This window comes from Oryza glaberrima, chromosome 2 (assembly GCF_000147395.1).
Source record: "Oryza glaberrima chromosome 2, OglaRS2, whole genome shotgun sequence".
NCBI lineage: Eukaryota > Viridiplantae > Streptophyta > Magnoliopsida > Poales > Poaceae > Oryza > Oryza glaberrima.
The window spans coordinates 31,684,326-31,695,967 of record NC_068327.1 but is presented as its reverse complement, the minus strand read 5'-3'; the positions used below and the strand labels follow the sequence as shown (position 1 = coordinate 31,695,967).

General features: G+C 40.0%; 1 protein-coding gene across 1 annotated transcript; it reads right to left on the bottom strand.

Annotated features, from left to right (window-relative positions):
* Positions 1-24: 24 nt before the first annotated feature.
* LOC127762917 (isoleucine--tRNA ligase, chloroplastic/mitochondrial) lies at positions 25-11,263 on the bottom strand. Its single transcript, XM_052287450.1, has 22 exons — positions 10,874-11,263; positions 10,600-10,759; positions 9,259-9,413; positions 9,078-9,179; positions 8,577-8,646; positions 8,316-8,428; positions 8,055-8,123; positions 7,616-7,723; positions 7,005-7,149; positions 6,190-6,421; positions 5,813-6,099; positions 5,579-5,715; positions 5,000-5,147; positions 4,072-4,203; positions 3,300-3,428; positions 2,833-2,960; positions 2,592-2,756; positions 2,081-2,206; positions 1,508-1,581; positions 1,135-1,384; positions 615-794; positions 25-540 (listed from the first exon to the last, which is right to left on the bottom strand). Exons 1-22 carry the CDS (start codon positions 11,261-11,263, stop codon positions 298-300), a joined length of 3,543 nt encoding a protein of 1,180 aa, XP_052143410.1. The 3' UTR covers positions 25-297.
* Positions 11,264-11,642: the final 379 nt, after the last annotated feature.

Below are 11,642 nucleotides of genomic sequence, written 5' to 3'. Positions count from 1 at the left end.
CAAGTAAGGAGATGCGAGTTCGTGTGCAAAACTGTTTCCATCTTTAATCCGTGTGAGTTCTGCAATACAAATATACAATTACAGCTCCAGGAAGCCAAGCAATGGTCAAAAATCAAGGTACAACTTATTGTACGCAACAAATGAAGTTAGAAACTAAGTTTCCGAAACCCTCTTCAAGTTTCCCCTTCCTCTAGCATCATCGGTCAGAGGGGAACAAAATTGTAGAACAAAAACAATTAATTCCACCTATAATCTTCAAATGAAGCTGATAGTGGTCCTTGTCACTCTCGAGCAGCCTCAGCTGACAGCCGCGGCAGCAGGAACTGGTGGCAGATCAATGACACCGTGGCACCGGGCACAAAGAGTAGGATGGTCAAGGAAAGATCCAACGTCTCGGGTATAATTCCAGCACCTCTCACATTTTTCGCCATCGGCGCGAGTCACACCAATCCAGATGTTGCCGGTGCGCTCACTGCTAAAAGTTCCAGTGTAGGATACACCAGATGTAGTTTCGGAGCTTACGGAAGGAAGGATCTCCACCTGCAGAAACAAAGAAAGATGGTGTAAAAAAAAAAACTTGAATGCAGAAGGGCAGCCTCTAGTTTTGAATTTACCTCAGATGTGATAAACAGGCGGTGCAGAGCATCAGCGTCATTGGTTGCCGAAACCAGCTCCTTTAGTTTGGACACTGTGTTAGCATTTTCCGCGTGGAGATAAACTTTTGCCTCTAAGCTAGAGCCTATCAGCTTTCCTGTTCGAGCACTCTCCAAAATTTTGTTCACCTCTGATCTCAACTGTTGCCAAGTAATGGAATTTTTTAATCATGAAATTAATCTTAATACGAAATCATAAATGCAAGTGCGCTCATCACCATGAAATCAAGAATAGCCGCAATGTCCTATAAACTATAGGATCAGGTAATTTAGCAGAAATGATGCTATTTCAGATCATAAGTAGTAGTTACTCGTGTATACAAGGAATCTTGTCTGAGTTGCACGTCTCCAAGTTGAAGGCAGAGTTTTATTTTTTAACGTAAGTTTGATATTCGACCTATAGGAAAAAAACTGCAAAGCTATATAACCTATGAGGTTGTCATAAGTGAACGCTTCAAAGTTATGCAGAAACAGTGCATACCTCGAGGATAACACTCAGAAAATCAACATCATCCTTTGGAACCGAGAGCCATTCTTCATTCTTAACTGGCCATTTTAGATTAAAAACAAACTCAGCAACAGATCCATCATCCAGTGTGTGTTGAAACGGTAGGTTCTGCCATACATCCTCAGCTAGATGTGGCATAATGGGGGCAATGGCTCTAACAAGATAGAGCAGATGCGCACTGAGGACTGTCTGACAGCTTTTCCTTGTAAAGCTAACTCGGCCACTGATAAGAAGATAAAAACAAAGTTGTGAAGCTGGCAAGCTAAATTAATAAATGACATTGACTGAGCTTTCAGTGTAACGAAACGTAATCAGATGGCCAATGAACAAGATATCAAAGCCATACCCAACATAGAGTCGATCCTTTGCAACATCCAAATAGAAATTGGAGAGATCAACAATAGCAAATCTTTGGAGGATCTGAAATAGAAACACAAGTCAACAATCTCTTGTTACAAAAGTGTGAAGAGGACAAACAAATGATGCAGCAGGCATGCCGTTATCTAGAGATGATGATAATGCAGCTCTTTGCCAATCATGGATAGAGATTAGCAATAGGATTTGCTTTTAATAATGTATGCATATCATACCATTCTGAGCATATAAATGGCATGATATAATCATTCAATGTGCATGTGATTTGAGAATCCAATAAACATATCATTCAAGATCCAGAATGGAGAACAGAAAAGGACAGTAATTAGAAAATGAACATTCCACTTTCAAGCTAAAAGTTTTCACTTTTGACCATCAAACTCTTATTCACTAAATCATAATCATGAAGCCCACTTCCCATTTCTCAGAAAGATGACCATTGACCAACATACACCAACTACGATCACACAATCTCAAAAAGTATAGAAGAGATCACACACATTGTAAAATGAAAGTAATGAAGCACAACAAACTCTTAACCCACCTGGTATATTTTATAGAATTGGTAGTTCTCGTAGCTATCCTTCATGGAAGTCACAACATTTTCCAGTTGGAAAAGTGCATACTTGTCAATTTTCGGTAGATCACTGTAGCGCACAGAATTTTCTGGCTATTGACAGGAAAGAGAGAAAAGGATGATAAGAATAAAGAGCAAAAATGATCATTGAAATGAATGTGCAAACAAAACATAAGAAGGGAAAACAGATAGATAATTAAGAGATTAAAATTATGTGCAGCAAAAGTATTCAACTAGGCTGTATAAAATATTAAATTCACTGCAATATGTTATCTAAAAAGAAATAGCTTCAGTGCTTTGCATCGACAAAGGAAAGAATAAAGCCAATAGAAAGTTAAGCAAAATGTAAAACTAGTAAAAGATGACATTTTGATATGGGTTTGAAATATTGAAAACATATGAAATGGCCTCTGCTGCCTGGTACTGAATCTTCCTTATCCAAAACCTAAATAAATTTTAGTTGTTGAACTGAACATACTTTCCAATCATGGAGATTCGACAATAGGAATCGCATTGTGCCTCGTAGCTTTCGGTACATGTCAGACATTTGGCGCAAAATTTGTGGACCAACCAACACATCTCCAGTGTAATCAACACTAGAAACCCATAGCCGAAGAACATCTGCTCCATAGCCAGGTTCTTGCTACAAAAGGTTGATTGATATTTCATTAGGCAAAACTAGAAGTCCAGAAAGAACGGAAGCTTTTCTAGGAACGTACCTTTGAATTTTTACCACCAACAATTACTTTCTCAGGATCAACCACATTACCAAGAGATTTGCTCATCTTGAAACCCTTTTCGTCCAGTACAAAACCATGAGTTATAACACTAGAATATGGAGCCTTTCCTGTTTTTTAATGGAAAAATTATAAATAGAAAACCTATTGTGTCCACCAGCAGAATATAATGTTCCAAATATATCAAGAGAAAACACACATGTGGTTTCAGATTATGCAACTATATCAAGCAATATTGTTCTATTGCCTTTGCCTACAGAAAAATTTTCACCATTTGCACAACTAGTGGTTGAAATGTCAGACACTAAACCGAATATGGCTCAAAAAACATCTTATATATCTAGAATAAATAACATCATGGATGAACCATGATTTGGGCAATTAATGTTGCAAAACAACTTGCTTTTTCAAAAAAGGGATTTTCATTCGAGTTTCTAGCCCACAATTACCTGTAGTAGCAATGCTGGTTAACAATGAGCTCTGAAACCATCCACGGTGTTGGTCTGAACCTTCAAGGTATATATCCGCTGGAAAATTAAGGCCATCTCTTTTTGCCAAAACAGCAGCCCATGAGGAGCCTAAATTAGGAAAATATGCAGAAGTAAAAAGTCAAGGACACAAGAAAAGATGGCAAAATAATTAAGAAAACACTATAGCAAAGCTCTATCTTTTCCCAGAACATTGTGACACTATGCAAAGCTCTATCTTCGCCCAGAAAATCATGACAATATGCACGCCTTGAGCCCTTAATAGAGTCAATAAATAAAAGTTGAGGTCTGTAAACAAAAACTATATGGCAAACTATACAATGCATGACGACTCAATAACAAGTAATTACCTCCAGTCTTTTTCATTTGATGCTTTAGAGTTTAATCTTATCCCTACTAAAAGTGTCTATTGCTACACCTTAAAAATAGTTAATTTCCTAAGCGGCGCCACACTGTGACATACGTATGGCCAAAATCAAAGCAAACGGTACACTACCACAGTATAAAAAAGAGAGAATTATAGCACATGGCTTGGGCAGTTTGGTTCAATTTGAAGGTTAAAGCAGTTAAAACTACAAACATCTGAAAACTGCCAAGGTTCAAAGAGGGAGAGCAGAGCAAGACAAGATGGAATTCTCCTAAGAACATTGATTTTGGGCATTGTGACCAGCATCAAACATTGAGCTTTGTTAACAAAACCATTAATAGAGGAAGAACGAAAACATAATCCTACCAGAGTCAAACCAAACGTCCATTGTATCAGTTCCCTTGCGATACTCAGATGCTTTATCACGATATTTTTCAGGAAGAAGTTCCTCAATTGTCATATACCACCAGGCATCACTCCCTTTCTTTGACACTATACCTGAGTAACAAGCAAACTATATTTATTAACATATGTTTTGGGATTCTAAAATCCAAGCAGAGGAAAATAACCCAGAAATTCTATTATGCACACACAAAATAAAGAGATAACTGGGCCAATGAAATTAAATTCCTGGGAAGCATTGTCAAGCATAAGGCTTATCCTATGCTAATTCAGAAAAGTGCAAACATAAATGGTTAACAGCTTCATGACAAATGGTATCACGACGTTTGGACCAGGTGGCGCAGGAGTTTTTTACCCAGGAGCACGGGTGGCAGTCTAGTCTACAGATTGATAACCACTAATTTTATGTTTCCTTCACACTCCTGTGCTTGGGATGGGGTTTTTTATGGTTCTTTTTTGGCTGTGTGCATTCAATGCAGAGGCCGGGGGTGGGCTCAGTTGGATTGTACCATCTTGGTGTAATTGACTGAGTCGTAATAAAGCTTCCATTATCTAAAAGGATCACTTATTGGATACAATAACTTCAGGCTTTTTCCTAGAACAGAAATTTTCTAAAACCTCATTGTGGAAATACAAATCAGAGAACACACTTAGATGCGACAACTTTAAAAGATGGCATCTCATTCTAATTCACTTTTTATTCTTTTTATTAGAAACAAGAATTTTATATTGCTTAAATAGCTCGGATACAACCATGCTGCAAACCCATAATGTGACAAGAACTAGATACTACCGACGTTAGAACTACATGCTTGTTTGGCAGAAGGTGAGCCACAGTAATGTTCAAGTACTCGATGGTTTCAACCAGTAAAAATCACAAGCGTAGACATACCCTTGATGTGTTCAATAGTTTCTTCAGTTATAAGAGGTTCATTCGAGTCTACATGATAGAAGACCGGAATAGGAACCCCCCAAGTTCTCTGCCGCGAAATACACCAGTCAGAACGGCTTGAAGTCATGGCCACAATCCTATTTTCAGCCTGGGAATATTAACACAAAGTCAGTTATTATCAAGTTACATAAGATGATGTACCGAAACTAGCAGACAGTACAATTAGGTCATTCCATATCAGCATGAAACTATAACTTACAACTTACAAGGGTCTAAAAGGATATCTATCAATAATATTACATGAACCAGACATGCAAATATGCAATTGCTTGACCATAATATGTGAAATCAAGCAAACGTTTCCAGGATCCAAAGCAACAAAAAAAAAGCAAGATTAGCATAGAGAATTTCATGTACCAGTGCAGAAGAGAAATAGCACTGAACAAAAATGCTAAACACTATCAGATAGCAGTTTGTGTTCTACTGAACTTTGTCGCCACTAAAGAGAACAAAAGTTCAAACTGGGAAGTTCAGTGAAACAGTAAGAGTAAAGGAAAATAAAGTATAGCAGTTACAAACCTGAGAAGGAATCCAAGATACTCGCCTAATTGCATCCATTGCAGCATTACGGAAACCATCCACCGAGGCAAACCATTGTTCAGTTGCTCGGAATATTGTTGGTTCTTTAGACCGCCAGTCATAGGGGTACTTGTGTTCTGTGAACCAAGAGATACAATTGGAAGACAAACTTAATAAGGTTTTTCGTATTCACAAGTGAAACCAGATTGTGGAGGTTATTGTCAATCTACTCACTGTAAGGCTCCTCTAAAATGAGAGAACACTGTTCATCCAGATAATTCACAACCGCGGCATTACCAGCTCCCAGAACAGCTAAACCACTGAATTGTCCAGCTTCAGCAGTGAAGTTTCCTTCATCATCCACAGGAGACACAATAGGAAGCCCATATTTCAAACCTGTTATGTAGTCTTCCTGACCATGGCCAGGGGCAGTATGAACAAGGCCAGTGCCAGATTCAGTTGTTATGTAATCTCCTCCAAGAACAACAGAACATTCATTGCCATTCACAGGATGAATATACCTGAAAACACCAAATATAATGTAAATAAACACAAAACAATAAATAGGTCAAGCACAATCATAATGAAGTGAGAAGTGCTAAACAAAATACCTGCAGTGCTCCAAGGCTGACCCAGGAAATGATTTCTGGATTATAAGCTTCGTACCCCACTTGGACTCTAGAGCTGAGACAAGATCAGCAGCCACAATGATAAATGGTTTCTGACTCCCAGGGCTCAAAATACTCCCAAGCTTTCGTTGATTTCCACCAGATGTTGATTCACTTTCTAGTACAGATTGCAGCTCAACTACTACATAAGTGAGCTCAGGGTTCACAGCAACAGCTGGTTAAAGAAGAAAGGGCTTCTTAGACAAGTTAATATGTAGAGAATACCAAAGAGTTGAAGCGAATCCATACAGTATGTGCAGCAGACACATAAGAATAGACAGGGACATAATGCTATCTACTACAATTCCAGAATAGCTGAGACAATAAGACACTGTTTCTGCTGGTGAAACAAAAACATGAAATGCTGTGTAGCATACCAGTATCACCTATTCGATCTTACCCATACTTGAAATGAAGAATCTTCTTGCTATGGAGGGATAAATCGGCAAAGAGCTTTCTTTTTTTTATTGGAAGCAAGATGTGTGCCATGATTTACAATCAAACTATGTTATATCACTGTAACGTAGATATTACTTAGTATTTCTTAATCAAGTTCTAGCCTTCTAGGAATTACAGGTTCTAGGAACTACAAAACATGTGAAGTTTTCTGTTTCTTAATATGCTATTTTCCATGTACAGACGCATATAGCTTCAAAATTAGCCACATATTTTGAAATTAATTACGTTGGCTCTGATGAAATCCAATTATAAGAGTGACACTCACTGAATACATTAAAGCAATCAAGGCATCACCTCACCAGCATTAGCAGGAATCGTCCATGGAGTAGTGGTCCATATGGCTAGGCATAAATTAGGGAGAAATTCCTCCAGCAACCCAGGCTTAGACAGATTGGTGATCTTGAATGCAGCATACATGCTTTTGGAAATATGATTTTCTGAATACTGGAAGAACAGAAGGAATGCATGTGATGATATGAGGAATCAAATTCAAAAGAAATCTAAAGAACATAAATGAAAAGGGAGAAAAAAAATAAAAGATCACCAATCATGAATTAAGTGAAAGACTACATGTACGAAGTAATGTGCTTTATGTAATAAGACACATAAAGCGCTCTTATGGTTGGTTAGTAAGAGAAGTGTTCTTAAACATGAAAGGACTTCATGAAAAAAGCTCGGTAGTTTTCTGCAGCAGTGTAGGCCTAATATTAACGGGAAGAAATAGGTGACACATCTAGTGGCTTTTCACTGAGAAGACATACTGAAGCACAAGAAAATTATTGAAATTAAACAGGAAACAAATCAGAATTGTCAATTTTTTATTCGTATATTTAATAGTCGCTTAAAAATTAATGCACAACAAAGCCTTTGACAGCAAATTAATAGCAGCAAGTAGAAAGTTCAAGCATACCTCCAACTCAGCTTCTGCTAAAGCTGTACGTGATGACGGACTCCAATGAACAGGTTTTCGCCCGCGGTAGATATATCCTTTCATAACCATTTGGCCGAAAACTTCTAGCTGGCATATCAAAATGGAGAACAAGAGTTGTTACGGTTAGCCTTGATTAAAAACATATGATAAGGATGAAAAAGAAAACATCAGTATTTATTCTCGCAGCATAAAATTTGCATACACGTTATATATTTTATATCAACGATGGTAAATGGACTAAAAGGAACTGAAAGTAAACAGCTCTATTTTTTTTATTAGAGCTAGCAGCTATAATGTGACCAAGATGATATCAATGATCTAACTAAGGTAATTCCAAACCTCCAAGCTTTCATTCATGTGAAATGGATAAATAAGTTCTGATGCAATGGCAAAATTACTATAAACACTAGGATCAGACCTGAGCAGCTTCATACTCTGGTGACAGAGTTAGATAAGGGTTGTCCCAATCTGCCCATACACCAAACCGCTGCAGGCACAATGTCATTGGTTAATACAATTATAGAAATATGAAACTAAAGGCTAACATGAGACAGAATTCCAGATATTAGATGACTGCAAGTCAGCAATCATACCAGGAAATACCACAAAACATAGATAAGGGCAACTTGCTATTAGATCATGTCACCACTAAAGTACTTTAAAATAAAGAAATGGTTACCTTGAAAGAATTCATTTGTGTAGTAACCGTCGCTTTAGCAAATTTTGCAGCCTTCTGCCTTAATTTTATAGGTGTCAGAGCATTCAATGTTTCCTTGTCCAGTGACTTTAGAACTGCAGCAAATAGTCAATGGTTACATTTGGAAGGATATTCAATAATTACTTGGCTGGTCTAACACATGCAAGCATTGTGTTAAAACCAACCCCTACCTAACTTCTTGTAAACATAGGGTGTTTCCATTGGATATAAAGATGAACTTGCCTTTTAATTCGATTGGAAGGCCATGGCAATCCCATCCAGGAATAAAAGAAACTTTGTGATTCTGAAGCAGCTGCACACAGAAGAAAAGCAAATTTTGGTGTCAGTTGATCTATGTTCCCAATTTCGGTTTGGACCAACATAAAAAGCATAGTCATCCAGCCAAAAAAAGTTAAAGACATTTCAGCGAAGAGAGTTATCAGGAAAAAACTACTAGAATTAGCAAAAAGTTCATTAATCATCCAAATCTCGTACACAATCAACTACACTAAAGAGCTCTACATGTGAAGATAAAGAAATGACAGAAATTGCACTGCATTGGAAAAGACAATAAAATCTATGCACCAATCATCCGTACAGTAACATTGATCTCAGAACAGAGAATATCCTATGGATTGAACTGAATAAGACAACATACTATGACTGCATCAGTAATTGCCCTGAAAAATACATCAATGGTTTTTAAAGAAAAATACTCGGATTAGATTGAAGCGTAAACGATACCTTGTAACGGTTTATAATATCTTTGAGGATTTTATTCAGTGCATGGCCCATATGAAGATCACCATTAGCATAAGGAGGACCATCATGGAGAACAAATGTAGCCTAATCCAACAGTCAAGAAAACCAACAAAGTCAGGTAAATTTTAATTTTACTTTTAGCTTTACTCGAAGAAATACTCACCCCAGTGTTCCTTTCTGATACCCTCTTGAGCACCTGGTTCTCCTCCCACAACTTCTGGAGCTCCGGCTCCCGCACAACAGAATTAGCTCTCAAGCCAAAAGTTGTCTTTGGTAGATCCACCGTGTGTTTGTATTTCCCCTCTTCTTGTTTAGCACCTAGCCAGAATCAAGAAGCTAAATATATAATTATCTTAATGAATTTAACTCTGCAAGCAGTACTAAATGGAAACTGGGATTCAACCTGTCAAACTACCAACTACTATTCATTATAAAACAGCCAGATAAAATTAATTACATGTCTCTACGAGATTTTCATTACAAAATACACCATAACTTTTGCCAGTAAAAGCTTCAGTATTGACACCTACTAAGTAAGCAGAGGGTCTCACTGCATTTGAATCTCAATGGAATGTACTGAAATAACAAAGTTTCAACTAACACCAGATAACAAAGTTATTTTCAAAAATCAATCTGATTACCGAATTCTGGGTATACAAAACACATTTAAGCTTAAACAGCTTTCATCCTAACAAGCACAAGCATCAAGTTTCGACTTTCGAGCACTAGTTGATGCTACTCCAAATGGAGAAAATGAGAATTAAGCTTAATCTGATACGCAAAACAAGAATAATCTTCCAACCATGGTGCTTGAGATCTAATAAGTGCATTTTGGTGCGAACTGAGAAGTCCAATAGGTGTGTGTAATGTATTGTGACTCCAACAAGTATTACATTCTTAAATTTGAAAAGTACACCAGTTACAAAAATCCCAGGTCATAGCATACTTAAGGCTAAACCAAGCAGATTGAGCCTAAGTAACACACATCAATCATAAAAGTACAAATGTAACAGAAAACTGCAGTAAAACAAGTTTGGTAATGAGTTTAATAAGCCCTACGTGCTTAAGCTGAAAATAATTATAGCAATTGCAGAAGTGGAAACTACAATCACATATTTGAACCTAAATTAACCAACCAGTTTAAGCTGTACGTCACACGAGTTCAATATCTGTAATCATGTGCCTCACCCTGTGATCAATCCCATCAAAACGTGAACAGCAAGAACGAAAATCTCCAGGCCATAGACCAGCTTCAACCTCCAACGCCTCACCAGACAAAAATGGCTGGCATCCCCACAATCCACAGAGCAAGTACGATATACATTGACCACAGACAGAGTAATCCCAAGAAAAATCGGACGCCTAATGCACCTACTCCACAGCCAAAACTCACATCACTGAAATACCAACATATAGACACCAATCCCCCTACTAAAACCCTCACCAAACCCTCAACCTGAACCAAAAATAAGAACAGTACAGCAATGGGATCAAGTCGACTCACCCTCGGCGGCCTTCTTCGCCGCCATGACGGGCCCCCGGGAGCGCCGCTTCGAGGTCGACGCGGCGAACAGCTCACTCGTCGACTCCGTGCCGAACGGCCGCCGCGAAATCGGCGGCGCCAGCCTCCGCAGCGGGAAGCGGCATCTCTGCGTCGAGAAGACCTGCGAGAGCGAGAGAAGCGACGACGGGTCACACCACACGGATCCCCCACCGTAGAAGGCTCTAGAACGTTCGAGAAGCGAGAACGGAAATCGGGGGAGCGCGCCCGCGCTTACGCGGCAGCAGGAGGCGGCGTCCATCCGACGCGGCAGGCGAGCTGAGCTCCGGCTGTGCAGGCCGCCACGCTCCCACCCCGAGGTCCACGGCGAGGAGGGGGTGGCGCCGCAGCGGCGTCTCCGGGGGATAAGAGAAGAGAAGAGAACCACCGGAGAAGCGAGGAGTGGAGGGTTTGGCTGCTGTCTCGCTCGAGCGAGCCGGAGTCGCTGCAGGGTGGGGCCCAGAACGCGCCGTTCTCCCTGGGGCCCGCTGTTCAGTGACACCGATTGACTCGTGGCTGGGCTAGTGCACTTGGGCCAACTTGGGCCGGTCCGCGGTAATGGTCCCCATTGTTGCGCGGAAAAAGTGCACCGAAGGTCCCTCAATTTGTCATCGAGATAAAAAAACATCCTCAAATCGCAAAACCAATATACAGAGGTCCATTAACTATACAAAACCGGTCACAATAGGTCCCTCGGTAGTTTTAATCCCGGTTTTATCCTACGTGGCTGCTGAGTCAGCGTGGGACCCACGTGGGCCCCAAATGTCAGTATGACACGTCATCTTCTCTGTTTCCCCTCTTTTCTTGCCTCTCTTCCTGTTGCTCGGCGCGGCGAACTGGCGAGGCAATGGTGGTCGTGACTCTGGCGGTGAAGGGTGGCGGCCGGCCCGGAGCTCGGTGGGGCGAGGCGGAAGAGGAGGAGGGCGGCGCCGCGACGATGGTCGGCGACGGCGGCAGCGGTGGCGGCCGCAGTGGGGCTCCACGGCGGCCAAAGATGGGACCGGGGA